Source organism: Juglans regia, chromosome 5 (genome assembly GCF_001411555.2).
Source record: "Juglans regia cultivar Chandler chromosome 5, Walnut 2.0, whole genome shotgun sequence".
Lineage (NCBI taxonomy): Eukaryota > Viridiplantae > Streptophyta > Magnoliopsida > Fagales > Juglandaceae > Juglans > Juglans regia.
In genome coordinates this window covers 22325704-22350036 of record NC_049905.1, presented here as the reverse complement: position 1 = coordinate 22350036, position 24333 = coordinate 22325704, and the positions used below count along the sequence as shown (strand labels likewise).

Below are 24333 nucleotides of genomic sequence, written 5' to 3'. Positions count from 1 at the left end.
ATGAGATTTTTTTTACTATGGAAGTTGTATACTGTTGTTGAATATATTTTCTTGTTTTTGTGAATAACAAAACACAGTATTTAAATACCTAAAGAAGTTGTAGACTGTATTTCACATCTTTTACAATATCATCATAAATGCTCAAATGGTCAACAAATTCGTATGTCGATATTGCACCTGCATGTTTTTAAAGGAAAACAAGCAATTGTCTCCCTAAGCTCTATTTGTATCTCTTTGAACTTGGCATTCGTGTATACCTCTTGAAGTTGTTTCTCAATTGCATGGACCATAATGCAATGGAGCTTTTGTTAGAATTAACCAAAATCAGCTATATTCTCATTCTTGACCATCTTAGCCAAAGTATTATCATAATCCTCAAAAAACTACTTCAATGATGTGGCAGTATCTACATAGCCTTAAAAAGAAAGACATTCATACTCTCGCTACGCTAGGTTGTGGACATTATAGCCCAAAACGTACCTCTCACATATGCAGGTATCCATTGATGTCGCTTCTCGTACAACTTACTCAATCAAGCACTGTTTGTTAAACTATTTGTTTGAACGATGTTGTACTACCTTTCTTCAAATTCTTCACAGCTCAAAGAGTGTGTGCCATAAATAGAATATATGTTTGGCTCTTGGAAAAACTGTTATAATTGTCGCTTGCATTGCCTTATCATGGTTGGTTATAATTGCATTAGGAGCCCGTCTTGACATACACCCCAACCATGAGTCGAACAACTGCACAAATATATCTGTATCCTCGTTTGATATGAGGTCACATCCAAAAAGTATCGATTGGCCATGGTGGTTGACTCCCACAAAAAGGGCAAATTACATTTTATATTTATTTTTCAAATACGTTGTTTCAAATGTCAACATCTACAAATGACTCATATGTTGCCCTATTTTGGACATCTGTCTAAAACACATTTCTCAACCTCCCTTCTTCGTCTATATCCATTGCATAGAAAAAACCATTATTTTTCTCTTGCTGCCACACCAAATAATTGTGTAATAGCTCTCCGTCTCCTTTTTCAAGTAACTCATTTCGAACTTTATTGATATGATTCCTGCACTCATTCTCTCCAAAATTGATATTCTCATATCCACATGCTTTAACAATCATAGTTTTGTAATTTTTAGTCGGACAAATTTTGACTTTATCCATTCTTTTTTCCGACCAACTTGATAATTTTTTATGGCAACCAATATGTCTTGACTTACTTAGGCTCATAGCATGATTGTATTCGAGGAAGACATTGGATAACTGATACATTTCATTGGTTGTTTGCTTTGCATTAACCTTAGCCTTGTAATCTGTCCCTCCTACAGGTTCTGACTAATCAATTTTTGATGACTTGCTTTTTGGCTTGTGATGGCGACTGCATGATATGGTGAAGTATTTTGCCTCCACATAATCTCCAAACTTCAAAGTTTTGAATACCATACCGGACACCGTACCGGTCAAGGCACTGGAATGAAATATTTCGATACTGGTACTGTTTCGGGATAGTCGATATATAAATAAATTATATATAAATTATATTCCAAAATAATAGTTTATATATGAATAAATTATATATAAATATATATATAAATTATAAATAATTTAGTCTGAATTGGGGGTCAAAATGAGTTTGTAGTTTGAAAAAATGAAAAAAATTAAATTAAATTAAAGGCCAAAATATCGGCTGATACAGTCGGTATTTAGATCAGTATGAAATATATGTAATACATGTACTGACCGGTACGATGCGGTATTTAAAACAATGTCTCTAGTAGTTGATGTTCTTTTCGACACTCCAAAGCCCTCCTGTTTGGCATACTTTGTGTAACATTCAATAATATATGCTCGAGTCTCAAATATCATATCAACTTTTGGTTTTTCAACCTTTTGATTCTCACTAGAGTAAAATCTAGTTTACTCTTGTTAGTCTATATTAAGCAAACATAAAAGACCGTGATATAGTTAAAATATATTAAAAATGTCATAAAACAATCGATAGTTAAAAGAGTCCATAAAACAATATCATTAAAAACTCGATAATTAACGTCTAACCTCATGAAGTGTTAGGATCGTCACTGCCTCGAAAAATATCAATTGGCTTGGTTCCATCTTGATTATAGCTACAAAATAATAATAATAAAATAATATATAAACAACTATGTTTTGGGTGGCTCACAAACAAAAACAATATTTTGGTCGTTGCTCCTAAACAAAAAACTATATAAACAACTATGGCTCCCAAAATCACTTTCATACAAAACCGATGTGACCTCCAAAAAAATAATTTTTTGGACACTCAAATCACCCCGAATTACTAAAACACTTTATGCATATAGTTTTATAGAACTACAGATGGTTTCAAATGCTTTCTTACAAGTAAAACTCATTGCATACAAGGTCATAACAACAACAAAAAATGCAGGGGCTAACTATGCATTGACCAAGGAAAAGAAATGAGTCCCTGCTGTGCTTAGCCCCTAAGGCACTATTTCATTATTTGAGATGGACTTTCATTATAGGGATTCATCTCAGGTACAAGGTGCCCATATGAAAGCACGCTTGTCATGATTTTGGAATTTTTTCAACATGTCCATCTTAGTTATATTCATTTTTTCATATGGGCATGTTGCCTAGACTTCAAATAGGCATGAAAGCATTTGTGATAGAATATTTTCAGATACTATCATTTGAGATGGGCTTTTAGATGTTCCATTAAATGCTTTTCAGATGGGCATCTCGTGTGATGGAAAAAAGGGTGCGTGCAAGTGCTTGTTTTCTTTCAGATGGTCATCTCGTGTATACCTGCCGGCGAGGAGGGCTCCAATGTCGGGGACTGTAAATTCCGACAACGATAGGGACGAGGCCAGCAACAACTGCAAATATCATAAAAAAAAAAAAAGAACTAAGCGGAGGAAACTGTGGGTTAAGACATAAGTGGAAAAACAAAAAAAATAAAATAAAATAAAATTGGAGAAACAAAGTCACTTACTAGCCGCCAACTGGAGCTCAAGGTGGGAAAGAAAAACTCTAAATGGGCTAGTAAGTTTTGGAATGGGAAGAAGCAACGGGATTCCTAGGAAAGAAAACTATTGAACAGGATGGACGAGAATGTCATAATGTCTGAGAAGAAGAAAAAAAACTGACCACGTCAGTTTGTAAGATACCTATGCGTCGGTAGCAGTCCTCTTTGGATATTTAGGGGACAAAGTATATGAAGATGTGTCGAGTAATGACAAGATTTCACTTTCACCTCTTGTATGCATGATGCACACACACACATATATACATAGACACATACATATATGGCATTCATGTATATGAATCAAACCGAGCTCAACCAAATATCCTCCTCGATCCCAACGGCCTTTAAAGACTTGAGTGTTTTGAATCTATTTCTGGGTCCCTCAATTCCTTATCAACTTTTTTGCCCCTTTGGTAAGTAAGATTGAGGGACATTCTCATAAACAATCACAAGTAATTAAATAGATAAACGCAGTACTGAAACGCATTGATTAGTAGACTGCCATGGAGACTATTTAATGTATATCCCTCAATGGTTGCAAGTAATAGAATGCATCCATTTGCTCAACCCCTGACTACAGATGACCATCTTTAGTTCTTCTTAAAGCCCTAATTACAATAAACCAACCAGCTAATGGCTTACTTTCGATGCTATACGGTTACAAAAAAGGAGAGCGAAATTGATTGAACAGTAGAGTCTACGAAAGCTCGGCTTTGCTGACAAATATTTATTATAGTACAATTTTGTGACCTTTGCATCATTCTGCCACCTTTGTTTCAAAGCCCAAAAAAGTGTTGCCGATCTTATGGTTGCGAGACAATTTCCTCATGATTCGTTTTAATTCAACTGTTGTATTGGTAATGGTATGGTATATAAAGGGAGCAATCGGCACCGTTGGCTCCAATTAATTGAGGCCCATATACCCTGCCCTCGTGACTATGTATTTGAAGAGAAAAAGGATGGGCATGAGCCATGATCACGCCTTTTCAAATCAAATCTCAAAATACCAAACAATGTTAAATAGATTCACGACTTGGGACTGGTTAGAATCACCACCTCAACTCACCTCCTTCTGAAAAGCATAACCAAGATTATGAGAAGTTTGCATCTTGAACTCATTTGAGTTTAATATGTTGACAAATCCATCGGGGGTTTTGCCTTTTGATGCCCATCTATCATTGCAAGCTTTGGGTTTAAATCCCATACGAGTGAGTGATGGTTAAAAGGCCTATTTTACTAAATTGGCAGTAACCATCTTCTGGGATGCTTAAATTCAATATAGATGGCTCTGCTCATAATTTGCCTGGGAAGACGGTGCGGAGGCATTCTCAGATCTGATTCAAACAAGTTGGTTTTTGTTTTTTTCTCTTCATTTGGGAGATGGTACTAACACCAATGCATAACTAATACATTTGGGGCCCACTTTTTTGAGCACACAATAAAAATTTATTTATTTTCATGAAAAATTATAGTTGCATTTGTGGGTGCGTAAGCGCCATACAATCATTTTGAAAAAATAATATTTTTTTAATAATAGATTCTGTTATTTTTCAAAACGACTGCAAGACGCTTGCATACTCTACGACTGTATATAACATTTTTCGTTTTTCTTAGTGGTGCTCACTTTTTTACAAAAAAAAAAATTGTGTATTTAAGACTTGTCTCTAATATTAATCATACTTTTAAACAGGGTCTGTTATATAATAATAATAATAATAATAATAATAATTCCAGCAAGTTTTTCCATTTTCTCTTCAACACTCTGATAGAGAAAATAATTCAGGGGCTGATGCTTTGTCTAAAGTAGGGGCTGCAGGTATTTTCGACACTTATTTCTTAGCTTCCCAAGACAGCTTTGGGTGAATTTAGAATGGATTGCATGTGCTTGCCTCACTTTAGACATTAATAGTTTGTATGCGATCTCTATAATGCTTGATTGATGTTTGTAAATTAGGATTAGTAGTTTTTACCTGTAGATAGTTTACTATTTTAAAGCCTTGGTTTTTGGATTTTTGTGATCCCAAACTTTCTATTGTATTATTTTAGAGTTATTAATAAAATTAGAGGTAATATCCATCTTCTCAAAAAAAGAAAAACTCATTTGAATTGGAATTCGCTAATTGCTGGTGTACACGATATAATTTTTCTGTTGGGTGACCTAATCTCCACATGGCCCAGCAAGATAAGTAAAACTCAATAACCGAAAAGAAAATCCCTTATCACAAAGAAAGTAAAATAGAAAAAGTCTCATAAAAAAGAAAAAAAAAAAAACTAAAAGGATTTTATTTTATTTTATTTTTTTGCATCATTTAAAATGTTGGCATGTTTCATGAAGGATTCTTCTTGTGTCACCCAGCCTCCATAGTTTCAAAGCCCGTAGTACAATCAAGAATTTCCAAGTTTCCCAATGGTCAATTAAGGTCTAGAAAGCCGTGTACAAAATTCCTGAAGATAAGGACTATGTGGATTCATAGAGGGGTCAAATGTGTTTTTGAGAAATGACACTGATTTTTTATTTGGAAGTGAGCCATTTTTTTACAACTTGCCCATATATGAACTTATCCCAGTTGCTGAAGTCATGGCTGAGACTAATTTCTGTTGAGAAAACTTATTTATCATCTTCTCATCATTTCATAATGTGACATTAAATGATAGGTTCACAAGTAAAATATAATAAATAGTTTCTAATCATCTAATACCACATTATGAAATGATGAAAAAATAAATGATGAGTAACTTTACTCTGGAGCAAAAACCCAACAATTACATATATACACACACTTATGTCACCCTTATGCATGCCATGACAGATTTTAGATAAAATATTATTTCTTTAGTTAGATGTAACCATGAACTAAATACCAACTTCATTGAATCGTTGTCAAAAAGCGTATATCTTGCTCTTTGAACTTACTGATTACTTTTTGCGTTAAAAAAATATTGGTGGATTTCATCATCTTATTCCACCTAAACTGATCACTCTGTCATATATGCAATATTTGGATTTTGCAATTATTGAGGAAAACAAAAAGAAACACGAACCAACTGATTACGAGGTTGTCTTCCTTTCTCACGTACTTTTGCTCATGCTTCCAAAGATTCATAATATGTAATTTAGACCTTCAGTGACATCATTTCAGAATTCAGATATCATAATCTCTTGAATGTATCATTGTCATGGACTTCTAAACTTCATGAACCAAAGGAAAGGTTCGAAGATTTGTGTGTGTTCTAAATCCAACTGGATGTAGACTATGCACCAACTTCTTTCTGCCAGAAATTAGGTATCCGTCTCTAACCATTCGCAACACAAGAAGTCTCAAACAGCTGCCATTTCCCTTTCATTTGAATTTTGAACGAAATGCAACTCAAGATTTCTTGACTTTATACTTCATGCCAGCAAAGGGGTTCCGTGTTCAACAAACATATCACGAACAAATGTTTTCTTCTTTTTTTATCGTCATTCAATCATATAGATACACTGCCTCATTCTGGTTTAAAAAGAATTAGATTTTTTTTTGTTCTTTTTGAAATGAAGAATTAGATTAGTGGTTAAACATGGGCGCACTCTTCCTTTATTTTCAATTTAATACAGTTGTTGATTTGAAAAATAATAAGGTAGGGACCGGACATTGGACAAGCCACAAATCCGACTCAGTAACATGGAAAAAATACTAATAACAACTAACAAGACAGCAAAAGGCGGGGACCCATGAAGTCATTTTTGACAGCTGTATGACAACAATGGTAAAGCCACCCCTGTGCTGTGTTGTGTCACCACAACGTTCACATTCTCTCTCTCTCTCTATCTCTCTCTCTCTCTCTCTCTCTCTCTGTGGTTAATAAATATCCACAACCCTCTGCCATTGGCTTACATTGCAACTCTACCATTCCTCTGTTGCCAAAAGGGAACCCATCTGCAAGGAAGGAATTGTAGTGCTTCTTTCACCGAGCATTTGGAGAAATGGAGGCTATGAGGCTTAAGCTATTTGTGATAATGTTGGTGGTGTTGATGGCCATCTCTTCTGTTCAAAAAGCTGCTGCAGCTGAGGCTCCAGCGCCAAGCCCAACATCTGAAGCTGTCATCTTTATGCCAACTTTCTTTGCCTCTCTTGCAGCTCTGGCTTTTGGTTTGTTATTCTGAGCTTTTGTGGTCAATCCATTGACCCACGTAGATTGGCAGCATAATGGTTCATTTATCTTCCAAACCATTTTCTCCCTCGCCGTCTCCTTCTTTCTGTAAATTTGACAAGTAATGTGCTTTTTCGTGACTATGAAAGAGTGAGGGGAAATTGGTTGGTATTTTGTTTTGTTACTTTTTGGGTGGTCCAGGTTAATTTAATTATTGTTGATTATGTTCATCCCATGGTTGGATTTGTTTGGTTGTGATTGATGTGTTTTTTATGGCATTGTAATATAAATTTAATTTAATTGTGTAATTTTTTTTCTATTATATGGTCAGATTTAGGGTAATAATGAGATGATGGGGAGGGTTATGTCATGACCGGTGGTGGATGGTGGACTTTGGTCTCTTTCATGTAATTTTTCCCCATTGTATTTGTAATCCATTTGCTGTAATAAATTCTATACATTTCTGTACATTACATTTGTGAAGTAAATATTATCATATGCATTTTATATGTAGTCTGTTGCTGAATTACTCTGTTTTAGTGCCCAAATCCAAATATATATTCATTTTGTCTCCCAATCTTTACTCGGGGGATTGATTGGAAAACGAGAGAAACATTTTGATGGCCAGTTGTTGAGTATGTATCTGTCTTGGTTTCCTCCGCCTGAAGTATATGAAACCAAATCAATTCAACTTAGAGGGATTCCAACCCAATACCAAGCATTATGTTGGATATGAAGATTCAAAAAGGGCATGAATCATAACCACAAGGGAAAATATTCTTTGTAGAATGATTCAGCGACTTCTGATTGTTCTATTGGAAGAAAGAAAGCTCCCAATGTCATTCAGTGAAAGCTTTTTCTGTTCCCAAATGTGCCACCAGTAACTCTCCAACTTTTCCCTTTCTTTATTATTGTATTGATTAGGAAGTGATCAAAATATAAAAATGAAGGCCAAAATAATGAGGATGATGAACATGACGAGGATGATGATAAATACATTACTTTCTTTCTGAATCTTTTATATAAAGGTTGAAAACGGTAATTGTATACCATAGTCGAAATGTTGGGAAGTACATAGCATTGAGCTTATAAACTATCTCTGCGGTATCCTCCTGCTATAACTATAGTCTATATTATATTATTTGGAAGGGAGTTATATGGTTGATTTACTCCTCGATCATATATAAATTAAATTCTTGAGAGAGTGGGCAACACCTTTATGACATGAACACAATAGATGTAGCTTGTTAGAGAAATGTCTCATAAAATTTCAAGGCAAGTAATGGTGTAATGATGTGAACCAGACACAGCACATGCTTTCTGGGGTCCAATAAAGTTGGGGACCATATGGAGACAACTTAAACCCTCTTTTGTTTAACATCTCAAAAGTCAAAAGTTTCACTAATTTGCCTTAATTTCAGGACTTTTGGGCTTAAATTTGTTTTCTTCTTCTTTTTATTTGCTTTCCCAGTGTCCGCATGCATAGAACAAAGAAGAGATACTTCCCTCCCCTTCTAATTCGCTTTGTTGTGGTCTAAAAATATGTAAACTAGGAGGAGGGAGGATATAAGAAAGATCTTTAGAAAAACAAAAAACAAAAAAATGAACAAGGCAGATCATGATTCATATCATATGCTTTGCACATGGGGGTCTTATTCTCATAGACAGAACATACATAATCACCAGCAAGGGTGGTTTGATTGCGGTTGGCTTGTCTCCACGCTAAAGGCTTTCAAAGGAATGGGGCCCTGCAATTAGTGCCAACCATGTTACTTCGTTCATTTGAATAATTTATCGTTCTTTCTTTCTTTCTTTCATAGAAGAGATTCGTATCTTTTCTTAGAGCTTAAGAGTGATCTCATCACTTTTGACATGTATTCCATTTTCATCTTGGTTTTGTGAATAATAAATTGCATTATTGGCAGATGCAGCCCGTTCAACCATATCGCGCGTGCAACGTTGTTGTTCTTTATCTCCACGCCGAACTTCACCGGCGGTCTTCCAGTGTTTGGAACTCTTGCTGGAGCGGTGCTCAGAGGTAGTCTAGATCATTTCAAGAGCTCCAAGAAAGGAACGCTAAATACGTGCATACCATGTAGATTGTCCTACAATTCCTTCCCATTTAAACTTAAACAAAATGTCCTCGTGCTCGAGGGAAGTACATTCGATCATTTTCTCCTGATGCCGAAGTGGAAACTCATGCGGTTAATATTAGATTAAGCATGATGAAAAGGAAATTAGAACCAATGGCCCGTAATAGAAGGCACCGACAATTCAACAACTTCAATTCATTGGAGCCGCACAAACCATTCATGAAGAGTTAGAAGAGCGTCTTAAAATTGGACTCTAGCGTTACCTATCTTCAAACTTTTCAGCTTAAAAATAGCCACAAACTGAAATGTTTCTAATCACCTTAGAATTTTTGTGACGCCGGGATCAGTGGGCAAAAATAACATACACAGATTACATGCTATAATCTTGTGCATTGGAATAAAACACCAGACGCACTATAGCCCAGCCGATTAAACGCTCGTTTTGAATTCATCTCTCTATAAAAGTCTCCACTAAAAATAAGCCTAAAAAGTCTGTTCTTACTGTGATAATGTTTTAACTTACAGATGCAACTTATTTGGCTGCTGAGAGAGCTCTTTATCAGCAAACTGAAGTAGCCTTCTCAGTCTTAAAACCATGTCACAATGGATTGGCAGTGCAGTCCGTCGCTCTAAGTATGCTGGACTAACAGTCATCCAAGATAGTGCATGAAGCTCTGCAGCAACAGACTCGAGAACTAAATGGGTCTCAATTTCGAAATCTTTAGCCTCAGCGCTTAAACTCCTACCGTCCTGTTTATTAACACCTCCAACAAACATGTCTTGGATAATGTTAGTGCCTCCGTAATAATCAATAAGGCTGATACAAAGAACTGAAGGCCATTCTTCTTTCAAGTTGCTTCTATAGCCTTTCCTCATGGAAGGCACTGCATTTGAAACTACAAAACCAGTGGAAAGTGGAATTGCAGGGCCCTTGCTGTGCAGGAGATGGGCCAGGGGAGGTGATTCTGTAGTGAGACACGCTGGGAGCTGTAAAGGTGTTGCAGGGAGAAAGTGCATGCTGGGTGATGGGATCAGAATGTATGAAGCAAATGTAGAACCAAGGGACCATACAGGCTTGAACACTTCACGATAGCCTGACGGCCCCATACCACCGCCACCTTGAGTACCTCCTGCACAATGTTTACTGTCAATACTACAATAAAAAATTTGTATGCCACACTCAACTGCAAGTCATGCTGTGAACCCTATTTAAGTGGCCAAAATCTAACAATTTATCTGAACCAGTTATCACATAATTCCGCCTTCCATTTCTTATCGTGTACAATACAACTGAGCAAAGTTTCCATATAAATACATTTAACTGTTGTTAACATTATTCCCAGACACTAAAGTCCCTTGGGTTAAATGACACCTCAAATCGCCCATATTAACAGAGGTTGTGTAAAGGATCATGAGTTCAAATCTGTGAGATGTTAAAATAATTTACCAATAAAGAAGAGGGAAAAGAAAAAAGACGTCACCAACCACCTCTTATAGAGCTGAAAAAGTTTGCTTCCCTCTTTGCCCGGAGCCGGAGGGGGGAAGTTCTTTTGGGTTTTTCCTCTTCTTCTTTTTCTATTTTTTTTCCTTTGGGGGGTTCTCGAACATAGACAGGCTTTGAACACAAATAGCTGATGGTTTTTCCTGGTTTTCTCATGTTCTACTATTCGAATGACCTCTACAAACCCATCTCCTTACTATAACATGTTTCCCTGGAATTTTCAAAATCTCTACCAACTTTACAAAAGCAGCCTCTTTTCCAGGATACCAGAAGGTCTTAAGTTGATCACTTGATTGAACAAAAGAAGAATTAAAATAGGTCATCAATTGCTTTTCTGAGTAACTTCTTATTTCCCATAAATGTCAAAAGGTCATCATGACCAATTCCATGTCTTCTAAGATAAGATCGATCAAAAAAGAAAAAAAAAATGTTATTTTCAAAATAGAATCAGATTTAAAAAAAAAACAAAAAATTGCAAGGACACATACTTCCCCGATCAGATTTTGCTTATTTTTGATAATTTATAGCCTTTACAATAGTTAGCCATGTAAAGAAACAGAAAGACAACAATACAGTCAGCATCATGGGCAGAGAACATATCAATAAGATTCTCAAAGTGAGCAGAGAAAATTGTTATGTATATGCCCAAGATCCAAGTTTTCGGTGGACCAAATGAATGGTGCATATTATCTTACTTTATGCGACACGAACGCATATAAGGGGACGAGGAATGGAGGGTAAAGAGAGTGTGCCTGCTTACCAGGAGATGATGAATCTGCTTGAGAAACTAGATTTAAAGAATGGTCGTCGACTGAAATGGCAACAAAACTAATGCTCTGCACCCACTGAAGCAAGCCCCTTGAGCAGTCAACTAGTGTCTGCCCACCCATAAGCTTCTTTCTTGCAGCAGGTTTTCCTAAATCACCTTTTATAAAGCCAGAAGCTTTAGCATAATGTAGGGTCTCTTGAATCAAACTCAACTCCTGTTGCTCTAAGGAAGTACTATTACTGCTTGCAGGAATTCCATCGTGCACAGATCGTCGAAGTTGCAGGGGCCATTTTTTCACCTCAGAACCTCCAATTGAATTAATGGCTTTTTGCCACTCTGTTTACAATCCAAATGCCGGTGAAAATAAAAAAATATCAATTCTAATTTGAGAAATGGATATATAAAGAATGATAAAGTACAATTTAAAACCCTGCTGAATGCTTTTAACATACAGACTTCATAGATTTAATTAACAACGTCTGAAAAATCAATAATAATGAAGAACACGAGATATGAGAAAAAATTGCTACATGATATGTGGGTTCTTCTTCTCATGGTAAAATTGTCAAGCATTACTTCAAAATACGTAAACTTATCTTCTTCTGCCAGACTTTGCCAATGAGAAGAATCTTGAGGGAGGTAGTTTCATTATTTTTAAAAACAAAAGCTACAATATTAATGGTCCATTGAACAATGCACAGCCGCAAGCCAGCTACAACTTACTATTTGACTACAAAGCAGAGCAAATGGAACAAATCAACAACAATGCAATCAACAGTAATTTTCACAATACTAGATAACATTGTGGAAGAAACTCATATACCTAGGTATTCGAGTTCAAAGAAACTCCCAATGCGCACAATCACAAAATCTCTAGGCTTGGCAACACCAATATCAGGAGAAGAGCATGCCTGAAGTATCTGACAGCCTTGCTGCAGAACTTGAACGAAAAGGCATTGCAAACCCTTAGTGTCCTGCCTACTGCTGATTCCACCAAAGGGGAATACATGGCTGTCAAGCAATTCTCCCCTTGAATCAGTCCAGATGCATACTAGCCAACGCCAATCCTCTGTCCACCCATAACAACAATGTAGACTTGGAGGGGTCTTTTGTTGGCTAAACCCAGAGCCATAACTTTCAGATCCATCAAGTTGGGAGCATGATCCAGCGTCTGCACTTCCTGCTGAACTTAAACCCTGCATAAAGCCTCCACTGCTATCATCAGACAATGGCTTTGCAGGTTCTGACACCATATTACCAGAAATTGCAGGTGAAATCCCATGTTCTATAGAACCAGGTTCAGCGAGAATAAAAAGAGGTTCAAACATGTAGTGAATTTCACCTTGAAAATACCCTGTTCTAACTGACTCACAACTTAATCCTTCAGTCCTTGTTGTCTGCCAAGAATTATCCCAAGCACTAGTCCTCAGGTTAGCTTCAATGTCACCCTCTCTGGAAAGGGAATGCACAGAAATTCGAGGACCTACACAGTCCTTCAACATCCCTGAAATAGGAGAAGACATTTGTGTCAGGACCGAAGGAGACCTACTAGATAATGATGACAACTGGACCATATCATTAGAGGATCCTCGCAAAATTCGACGAGCCTTGTTATAAACAGTGAAGGCAGTCTCCTTAAGAATGACAAGCTCATCATATGATGGACTTGTAACTCTAAAAATGGCATCAACTGTCACAATCTGCAGTACCAATTTAGGAATACTAAAGCCTGAAAGTACTAAAACGTTTGATATAGTTGCTTCATCCACGGCTTCTGAGCAGCTTAAAGCCTTTCCAACCTGACTGTGCAATATAGATCTCTCCCTATCTGATTGGAGAATCACCGATCCAACAGCAACAGAAGACTCAACGACGGTTTGTAGAACTGCAGTTGGGTCAGGGAAGGGGCACACCACATATATTACCTGGATAGAAAGCACGGGTAAATTAGGTACCCTCACATCTGTTTGGGCATGATAAACTAGCACTCAGCAGCATGGATAATGCAAATAATAAAATTTAACACACACACACACACACACACATATATATATATAGGTGGTAAGCTATTGCCTGTTGGAAATAATCAAAGCCAGAACCATCCTTTCCGCCCCTAACCCCAGAATCACTTAACATGCCTGAGGAGCATCACATGCAAGCAATTAAAGAATCAATCTTGACCAATTCCCTCACTTAAGAGAGCCCAGAATGCATCCAAGATCATTCGTGGGGTTCAGAAAATGCCAACAATGCAATACGTCTTTCAGAAAAGTAAGAAGTAGATCAAACAGAAACTCATTGAATATGAACTAAACAACTTCAATCAGGTCAGACAGTGGAACTTCATCTTCCGGCCAAGTGTATTATGAACTATTAAAAGCAGATAGATGCTCCAGATTACTGAAAATTTGTATAATATAAGGCAAATATTTTACTAAATGTGTTCTTCACCATCAATAATACTTGGCAGATTACATTGAAGACCTAGTAACATGCGATAGTGCAATTCGCATGAATCCTTGACTCCACCAAATACGGTGAGAAAAATGTTTAAGATGGAAACCTAATACATCATTGGAACCTATATTCCAGCTGCCAGAGAGAGGAAAAATGAGAAGAAAATAAAAATGTTTCAATCTACAAAATGATGAAAAATAGTAATTGCCACTTACCATACAAGGACCACAGCTTCCATCTCTTGGGTTTGTGGACGAGTATGGACTAAGTTTCAAGCCTTTCAGTGCCTTTGAAAGGGACTTAAGGTAGCTCGTCAAGTCCCAATCATTGGAAAGAGAGAAAAAATAATTGCTTATTGAGCCCATAAGAGATGCGTTACTGCTTTCTATCCTCATTGATTGAGGACAATCAAGTAGAACAAAACCAGAAGATGACCATTTTGCAGAATCTATTTCCATTTGGTCCCCCAAACTTTGTGGTGAATGACTACCCAGTTTACATGTCTCATAGACTGTAACAAACATAAAATGTGTAGAGAAAATGCAGAAGTAATCCATTAGTCTTCTCTTTTAAGAGACATACGAAAATGACATCAGTAAGACGAAAAATATACATGTATTCCGAATGAAGGATGAACATCTGGTACATATAAATAACATATAGTAAAGCATATATTTCATGAAGGAACTAAAAGTCCAGAAACGCATTACATTTTAATGTAACCCAGATTCCAGATAATGTAGATAACAAGGCCTTTTGTCTAAGAGCTACTCCTATCATTACATTAATAAAGGATAATGTTGCTTTCAATATAAGTAGCATTGAAAACACAGGGTAGACATTATTTTCTCTTTTCTTCATTTGATCAAAAATAAGTTTTATTTAATCAACTTATTACACACAGCAACAATCCAATACCATTTAGCTTGTTGCAACTAAGGTATAATAAAAACCTATTTTCAGCAAAAACAGCAAAACTCTTAAATGCCTTTGCATGCACAAGTTAAAGAACCAGTTCATCTGGACTTGAAGAATAAAAACACCACGCACTCACCAGTTCCTAGTTGTTGGAAAAAATCAGCAGCAGCAGAAGTTAATGGATCAATGTCTGGACATATAACATTATAGGTAACCTGCAACAGTTAATAAACAAAGTTGCAGAATCATTGATATAGGAAAGCAATTTATAAAAGTTCTTCAAAAGGAAAATTACAAAAGTGCAGAGTATGAAAACTGGCAGCATCACCAATATGTGTTGCAACTGGAATTGGTATTGGACTTACAGGTTTCTGTAAAGAATATGGTTCAAGAGGAGCCTTCTCCCAGAGTTTCAGGGTGCTTGCAGACGTCTTAAGCCAATCATCCTGGTAACTATAACAAAAAATCATAATTTGTGACTCTCCGCATATGATGAACAGTCAACTTAATCTATGAGAAACAGCCTATGTTAGTCTACCATCACCATAAACAATATACCACAAAGCAAAACCTCATTATTTGAAGCATCCCAAGAGACCCAAATCATCCACTAACACCTTAAGCAAAAAGATGACTGAACCATCCGGGAAATATTCTTTCAGCCACTTTGTTTCTTCTCACTGTGGAGAAAAATTTTGAAAATTGCTAATCTGGGCAAATATCTTCCAAAACCTTTTTAGTTTCCTACCTTGTAATTGCTGTAAAGAACACCATGTAACTTACAAAGCATCTTATCTTCCCTGTGAAATAAGTAGGGTAAATTTTGTTTTACAGAAGATGTCCTGAATTCAGTTGTATGTATGAATGTCAAAAGGCATTTGGACAGGATGGTGGGCCATATTACGGAGCTCTTTTAAAGAAACTAGTTTCTGTAATTACCAATTGATGTCTTAACACTTGTCTTGAAAACTATTTTAAGTTTATTGCTTATCCAAATCTCTCTTTGTTTTCTTTTTCCATTAGAAAAGCAACTTCATATCTGGTGTACAGGTTGGAGCTGAGTCGGGGGAAGATGTTTTCCCCTTGATATCTTCTCCACTGATCAACAATATGGTTGGTTCATCATTGGACTGGGTTTTGTGAAAGGTTAACGAGATACAGCAGTGTGGGGATTATGCAGAGGACTTGAGGACCAATTCACAGCACTACTCACCACAATTGAGGCAGGCCACTTACTTGGAACAAAATCAAGATCTAAGAAGAGCACATAGTTAAAGTGTCTTACTTGAAAAATCAATTACGATGCTAAGCGAGGGAGGACTAGAGGGAGGCCAGACCCAATTGTATTATGAAGCCCAAGATTTTAACTTGGAATGTCTGGGGACTAGACGATTTTAATAAGCGTCTCCAAATTAAAAACTTGCTCCATTCATGGAAAGTTGACTTTGAGTGTTTTCAGGAAACGAAAATGGAATATATTTCTCGTAGGATCATTCACAGTTTGTGGAGTTTCCAATATGTAGGATGATCCTATTTAGCTTCTAGGTGAGCTTCAGGTGGAGTATTAGGGCTCGTTTGGATAGTGAGATGAGATGAGATGGTTTTAGATGAGTTGGAATAAAATATTGTTAGAATATTATTTTTTAATATTATTATTGTTTTGGGATTTGAAAAAGGTGAATTGTTTATTATATTTTGTGTGAGAATTTGGGAAAGTTATAATGATGAGATGAGATAATATGAGATTGTTTCTCTATCCAAACAAGCCTTAGTTATGTGGGATACAAGGGTGGTGGAGAGAGTTGAGGAGAGTGTTGGGGAATATACAATGGCTTCTTTTTTTAAAAAGAGGTAGATGATTTCGGGTAGGCCTTTGCCGGAGATTATGGGCCAGGGACATGCCTTGGTGCATTGGCGGTGGCTTCAGCATTATCCGATTCCTAAGTGAGAGATTGGGGGAGGCGCGCCTTTGTCCCAAGCAGGAGATTGGAGGAACATTCATGTTAGAATTGCATTCTATTCATCATTGTGCAAGTTACAATGTGGCCTAAGGTGGCCTTTATATAGGAGGCCAAACCACTACAATGTCCTCACTTAAACCATGTGGGACATACTATTCATACAAACTATTCTCACACTCACATATACACTAACAGACCCCTCAAACTCAAGGTGGATGAGAAACCAACTTGAGGTTGTCAACCAAATAACGAAATTGAGCCGTAGGTCAAAGTCAAAGGTCAACAGTTTTGATGTGGACAACTGCTGACTTGGCAGGACATCGTGGAAGACTGCTGACGTGGCAGGACGTCATGGAAGGCTGCTGACTTGGCTATGGACAACTGCTGACTTGGCAGGACGTCATGGAAGACTGCTGACATGGCAGGACGTCGTGGAAGACTGATGACGTGGCAGGATGACGTGGAAAACTGCTGACTTGGCAAGACGACATGGAAAGGCATGCCCACGCGGAAGAATAAAGATCAGAGCACTGCTCTGATTTGGTAGACTGCTAACATGGCAATCTACAAACATACCTACTGACATGGCATGCCCACGTGGATGAATAAAGATCAGAGAATTGCTCTGATTTGGTAGTCTGCTAATATTGCAATCTACTAACATGGTTGCAGACATAGCATGCCCATGTGGCACAATGACGTGGCTTTGATACCATGTTAGAATTGCATTCTATTCGTCATTGTGCAAGTTACAATGTGGCCTAAGGTGGCCAAACCACTACAATGTCCTCACTTAAACGATGTGGGACATACTATTGATACAAACTATTCACCCACTCACATATACACTAACAATTCACATGGTCATCTGTTACGGAGATAATTTAGAGATTGATTTGTCATATTTTAGGAATGATTTCCTTGATATCTAGATTGTATATAGCAGATAATTAAGTTGTAAATAAGTTGGAAATACTTACCTTGTATAGCATTTAGGCACTGGAAATCTGGCATGATCTATGTAAACCTCTTCTATATAATGAAAGGAAACCCTATGAAAAGGGCATTCAGACCAATTTGACATGGTACCAGAGCCCCTACTTTGATTATCGTTTCTTTGTGGTCTTAATCTTCGAGAGTTTTCTGAGTTGCGGCGATAGGAATTTTTTCCTTTTTCTGTTCTCGCACGTTGGTGAGGTTCTGAGATTGTGGGTTCCCTGAGTGTTTTCTCGCACGTCTGTGGGGTTCCGACTTGTGAGCTCATCACCTTGGTGGTTGTCGGCGTTCTTTGGGAGTTGCAAGGGCTATCTCTGTGATAGTCGGCACTTTCTGTGGTGATCGACCGTTTATGTGGGTGGCTTAGTGGTGGTCGGCAGTTTCTGTGGTGGTCTGCAGCTTCGATTCCTCCTGGCGTGGCTGACGACGACACCTTCTCGTGGGCAAGTATCAGTCGTAAGTCTTGCCATGTTGTTTGGGTTCGTTGATTAATTTCTCGTGGGCTTCCTTCTGGAGCATCTCTCAGTTCTGAGGCAGGTATCTCTCGTGGGTTTTACTTTTTGGACTTTCTCTGTTTGGGCTTGCCGATTATTCTGCTGTTTCTTGCCGTGACTATCTAAAATTTTCTGGTAGACCTATTGCTATTTTTAAGTGATTTTCATCATGTCTCTTGACAACACTATTGTTCGATTTACTGGCAAAAATTTTCCTACTTGGGCATTTCAATTTAAAATGTTCTTAAAAGGAAAAGAATTATCAAATCATCTTGATAGTTCTATTCGAGTTCCTATTGATGAAAAAGAATTTGCCCAATGGGAGGTTAAGGATGCTAAGGTGATTTCTTGGCTATTGGGAACAATTGAGCCCCATCTTGTCACTAATCTTCGATGTTTAACTACGGCTCAAGCTATGTGGGATTACCTACATCGCATTTATCATCAAGACCACAGTGCTCGAAAATTCCAATTGGAGTTTGAAATTAGCAATTACACTCAAGGTAATTTGACTATTGAGCAATTTTATTCTGGCTTTATTAACCTTTGGAGCGAGTATTCTGCTATTGCTCATGCTAAGGTTCCCACCGGGGCTCTCGCGGCTCTTCAAGTGCTTCATGCTGAAAGTCAACGCGATCAGTTTTTTATGAAGCTTCGACCTGAATTTGAGCCTGTCCGAGCCAGTTTATTGAACCATAATCCGGTTCCGTCTTTGGATATTTGCTTGGGAGATTTATTGCGTGAAGAACAACGGTTATCCACTCAGATGGGTATGACTTCTGAGAAGGTATTTTCTGAGGCTGTGAATGTAGCCTATGCAGCACAAGGGAGAGGGAAGAATAAGTTGCAGTGTTTCAGCTGCAAGGAGTTTGGTCATATTGCTCGCAATTGTCCGAAGAAAGTTTGTAACTACTGCAAGAAAGAGGGTCATATCATCAAAGACTGTCGGGTGCGGCCTCATAATCGCCAATCCCATGCCTTTCAAGCTGCTGTTCAGTCCTCATCTTCTTCTGCACCCCCCACTGTAAGCTCTGATTCATCCGTTCTCACACCTGCTATGGTCCAACAAATGATTCTGTCTGCTTTTACGGCTTTAGGCCTGCAAGGTACGGATCCTAATTCCACTTCTTCTTGGATTGTTGATTCGGGTGCTTCTAATCATATGACTGGTAGTACGACGGGTCTCCATGGTATTCGTAAATATGGAGGCATGCAAACTATTCAAATTGCTGATGGCAGTACACTTCCTATTACTGCTGTTGGTACTTTGGGCTCCTCATTTCGGAATATTTTTGTCTCTCCTGGATTATCTACCAATTTGATTTATGTTGGACAATTGGTGGATAATAACTGTGATGTTCATTTTTCTCGTGGTGATTGTCTTGTGCAGGATCAGGTGTCGGGGATGGTGATCGCGAAGGGGCCTAAAGTGGGACGTCTCCTTTACAGTTTTCTATTCCTAATGTTGTTTCCTTTGCTTGTACGGCTACTGCCAATAATAATGAAGTCTGGCATAAGAAATTAGGTCATCCTAATTCTGTTGTCTTGACTCATCTTTTGAAACATGGTTTTTTGGGCAATAAAGATTCATTTTCTTCTTCTTCTGTATCTTTTGATTGTGCTACTTGTCGTCTTGGTAAAAGTAAAACTTTACCCTTTCTTGCGCATGATAGTCGTGCTTCTAATTGCTTTGAGATTGTACATACTGATATTTGGGGTGTCAGTCCTATTATTTCTCATGGTCAGTATCGTTATTTTGTGACGTTTATCGATGATTATAGTCGATTTACTTGGATCTATTTTCTTCGTTCTAAAGCTGACGTGTTTTCTGTTTTTCAAAACTTTGTTGCGCTTGTTGAGACACAGTTCAGCACTTGTATCAAAATCTTACGCTCCGACTCAGGGGGGGAATACATGTCTCATTCCTTTCAGACTTATCTTCAGCAAAAAGGGATTATTTCCCAGCGCTCTTGTCCTTATACCCCTCAACAAAATGGAGTCGGTGAGCGTAAGAATCGTCATCTCTTAGATGTTGTTCGTACTTTGTTGATTGATTCTTCTGTACCTTCTAAGTTCTGGGTAGAAGCTTTATCTACTGCTGTTTATTTGATCAATCGTCTGCCTACTGCCACTCTAAATTATGATTCTCCCTATTTTCGATTATTTGGCATATCTTCTGAGTATCAATCCTTTCATACTTTTGGGTGTGTTTGTTTTGTTCATCTGCCACCTGTTTATCTTCACAAGCTTGCTGCCCAGTCTGTCACGTGTGCTTTTATGGGATATAGCCCTACTCAGAAAGGATTTGTCTGTTATGATGCTCATGCAGACAAATTTCGAATCTCCCGGAATGTGATTTTCTTCGAAAATCAATATTTCTTTCAGTCTCAGGTTATTTTTGATCCTCTTATTACTCTTCTACCTGCTTTTGATGATGTGCCTTCTTCTATTGAGCGATTTAAACCAGGTGTAGTGTATCATAGACGTCCTCCTTTAACGCCTCTTCCAAACACTGATCCGTCATCTGATTCTGCTGTTCCTATACCTCGACGCTCCACCCGGGTTACACATCCACCAGATAGGTATGGTTTTTCTCATACCTCACTTACTGCCACTCTCGACACTGTTTCTGTTCCTCACTCTTATACTCAGGCAGCCACCCAAGCATGTTGGCAGCAGGCCATGCAAGAAGAAATCCGAGCTCTTCAAGACAACCACACTTGGGATCTTGTGACTTGTCCCTCTGGTGTCAAACCTATTGGTTGTAAATGGGTGTACTCAGTTAAGTTTCGATCTGATGGCTCATTGGACAGATATAAGGCCCGTCTCGTGGCTCTTGGGAACTGGCAGGAGTATGGTATTGATTATGAAGAGACATTTGCACCTGTTGCCAAAATGACAACTGTACGGACTATCTTGGCACTTGCTGCGTCGCAGGTGTGGTCTCTCCGGCAGATGGACGTGAAGAATGCTTTTCTACACGGGGATTTGAAGGAAGAAATCTATATGTCTCCACCTCCCGGCATGTTTGCTACACCTTCTTCAGAGGTTTGTCGGCTACGCCGATCTTTGTATGGACTGAAACAAGCTCCGCGTACATGGTTTGATAAATTTCGTTCTACTCTGCTTGCTTTTCACTTTACTCAGAGTCAATTTGATTCCTCTCTGTTTCTTCGCAAGACTTCTGCAGGAATTGTATTGCTTCTGGTATATGTTGACGACATTGTGATTACTGGCTCTGATATTGAGTTAATTAAACAATTACAACAGCATCTCAAGGACTCTTTTCACATGAAAGATCTTGGTCCTCTGCAGTACTTTCTTGGCCTTGAGGTGCAGATTACTTCGACTGGTACATTGTTACACCAGCACAAATACACGCAGGAAGTGATTTCATTGGCTGGTCTCCAATCTGGTAATTATGTTCTTACTCCCTTGGAGGTAAATCTTAAACTTCGTCAGGAGGACGGCGAGCTTCTATCAGATCCATCCTTGTATCGGCAACTCGTTGGGAGTTTGAACTACTTGACGATTACTCATCCTTACATTTCTTTTGCTGTGCAGCAGGTCAGTCAATTTATGCAGGCCCCCCGACACCTTCACTTAGCCGCTGTCCGCCGCATTGTCCGCTATCTGAAGGGGACCTCTACACATGGGTTGTTCTTTCCTAAGGAATCTTCCTTACAATTAGTGGGGTATAGTGACGCTGATTGGGCTGGATGTGCTGATACTCGTCACTCTGTTACTGGCTGGTGCATGTTTTTAGGCAATGCACTCATTTCTTGGAAAAGTAAGAAGCAAGACAGAGTTTCTAAGCCTTCCACTGAGTCTGAGTATCGAGCTATGTCTTCCGCATGCTCTGAGATCACATGGCTTCGTGGGTTATTGGGTGAACTTGGTTTTCCTCAGTTTCATTCCACTCCTCTTCATGCTGATAATACCAATGCTATTCAGATCGCCGCTAATCCTGTCTTCCATGAGCGTACGAAACATATTGAAGTCGATTGTCATTCCATACGTGAATCCTTTGATAGACATGTGATTACTCTTCCTCACGTTTCTACCGAACATCAAACTGCGGACATATTCACTAAAGCTCTTTCTCGGCACCGACATCAGTTCTTGGTTGACAAATTGATGCTTCTTGATTCACCAGCATCAATTTGAGGGGGGATGTTACAGAGATAATTTAGAGATTGATTTGTCAGATTTTAGGAATGATTTCCTTGATATCTAGATTGTATATAGCAGATAATTAGGTTGTAAATAAGTTGGAAATACTTACCTTGTATAGCATTTAGGCGCTGGAAATCTGGCATGATCTATGTAAACCTCTTCTATATAATGAAAGGAAACCCTATGAAAAGGGCATTTAGACCAATTTGACAATCCAATCAGGCTTGGTCTAGATTGGATAGGTTCTAATTCCTCCCTCTTGGGCTTTCTTTGGATCATTTCCCTATCAGGCTTAATGTTCATTATTTCCTTGTAACTATTTTTGCTTCCTAGTTAGGTGTTTTCTCTTGTATACATCTAGTTTACTTGGCTACGCCTATTGATATTAATAAATTTTTACTTATCAAAAGAAAAAAAAAAAATCTACTTAATATAATATAAAATTTTCAATCTAATTGGTATAATAACATATATTGTTGATAGCTCTGTGGGTGATCTGCTGGCTTATTGAAGCCTCAAAGTAGCCCTAAGGTCCAACAGTAAGTAGAGAAAAGACATTTCATGGCAATCCTTTTTTCCCCTTTTGGCCTCATTCTTATTTTTTTATAGGGTGTCCCTTCCCTTGCACCCAATATAATTAGGTCACAAACCTTTCAGCAAATAAGGGACTACAGCACATATGTGATTTAACGTTTTGAAAAGTTAGAATAAGTTGATTTTGATTGTTTAACTCAAATCTCTGATAAATGGCAACAATAACACCTAACAAAATGAGAAAATTTCATAGTTTTATTAAAATGTGAATCTTTTCTTTCTATCCTGAACAAGATGTAATAAGCCTCTGATTGTTATAAATATCTCCTTTTCACACATGGTTCAGAAGTTGAAATCAAATTACAAATATATGTACTATGCATGCCCATTGGAACTAGGCTTTCCCAATCTTAACAAAATATTATGAATAGGTAATTAGATATTTTAGATGTCAATTTAAAAAAAATTTAACAAGGTATCATACCCAACAAGTATAGCAGGCAACGGAAGAGCAAAAAGTGTTGGTCTTAACCAGGCGCATGGCTCTGAAGTACGGATTTCTTGGTTAGAGATACTCTGGCATGTGCCATCCACTGTAGCTCCACCTGTTGCGCTAGAGACTGCATCTATGGTCAAAATGTTTATCACTGAAAAGTCAATCATGCCATCTGTCTACACAAGGATAATTATACCTTTTAGGCAAGATGATCGACCAGCACAATAGTGGGACGGATTCATTGGTTCTGCTGCAGATAGCATCACAGTACTCGACGAATCTGTGCATTCATTTATGGAAGAATTGGCAGAGAATCCATCACTGGCACTTCCAGCATCAACAGAATGATTGTGGCCTTTGCACCAATCAGTGACGGACAATGGCCCATCCAAAATACCAAATGCAGATTTTAAGACTCTCTTAATGTCAGACTGCAACAAATTAATCACAGATAAAGCAAGAACCTGAATAACAATATATCCTTTTTATAAGGATCATAACACAACGAATCCACTAGTACATAACAGTCTCACACCCTAAGGCTGATTTATCCACAACCACAAAGATAACTCCGAATAGATTGCTCAATTGACAAAGTAAAAGTCGAACCAGACTGTTTTGCTACAGAGCATTACAATCTGTTTTGTCCATGCAGTACATTGCTTTCCCAAGGAAAAAGTATAAAAAAGGAAACAGTTTCTATTATATTACCTAAAATTTTAAAAGATATCCCACTATGAAGCTTTTAGACCCTGTGCTGCTCAAAGTATTTG

General features: G+C 37.9%; 3 protein-coding genes across 3 annotated transcripts in view; 2 read left to right on the top strand and 1 right to left on the bottom strand.

Moving 5' to 3' along the window:
• The first annotated feature begins 6876 nt into the window (after positions 1-6876).
• LOC108979861 (arabinogalactan protein 13-like) lies at positions 6877-7640 on the top strand. The gene has a single exon (XM_018950627.2). The coding sequence runs from the start codon at positions 6999-7001 to the stop codon at positions 7176-7178; it is 180 nt and encodes a 59-aa protein (XP_018806172.1). The 5' UTR covers positions 6877-6998; the 3' UTR covers positions 7179-7640.
• Positions 7641-8386: 746 nt separating this feature from the next.
• LOC108979858 (mediator of RNA polymerase II transcription subunit 13-like) overlaps positions 8387-24333 on the bottom strand; it is a 48871-nt gene continuing 32924 nt past the window's right edge. Inside the window, exons 14-21 of the mRNA XM_035690186.1 lie at positions 23757-23991; positions 23549-23711; positions 15269-15356; positions 15040-15118; positions 14201-14496; positions 12352-13453; positions 11520-11864; positions 8387-10388 (exon numbers count right to left, since the gene is read on the bottom strand). Coding sequence (XP_035546079.1) covers positions 9778-10388; positions 11520-11864; positions 12352-13453; positions 14201-14496; positions 15040-15118; positions 15269-15356; positions 23549-23711; positions 23757-23991 — 2919 coding nt within the window. The 3' untranslated portion in view covers positions 8387-9777. The remainder of the gene's footprint in view (positions 10389-11519; positions 11865-12351; positions 13454-14200; positions 14497-15039; positions 15119-15268; positions 15357-23548; positions 23712-23756; positions 23992-24333) is intronic.
• On the top strand, positions 18999-19794 carry LOC118348471. The gene is made up of 2 exons (XM_035690187.1): positions 18999-19460; positions 19745-19794. The coding sequence occupies exons 1-2, from the start codon at positions 19001-19003 to the stop codon at positions 19780-19782; spliced, it is 498 nt and encodes a 165-aa protein (XP_035546080.1). The 5' UTR covers positions 18999-19000; the 3' UTR covers positions 19783-19794.

Coding starts and splice junctions, on each gene's coding strand:
- LOC108979861 (XM_018950627.2), top strand. CDS start 6,999: ATGGAGGCTATGAGGCTTAAGCTATTTGTGATAATGTTGGTGGTGTTG.
- LOC118348471 (XM_035690187.1), top strand. CDS start 19,001: ATGAAGCTTCGACCTGAATTTGAGCCTGTCCGAGCCAGTTTATTGAAC. Junction 19,461..19,744: donor TACGGCTTTAGGCCTGCAAG/GTACGGATCCTA, acceptor TGTCTTGTGCAG/GATCAGGTGTCGGGGATGGT.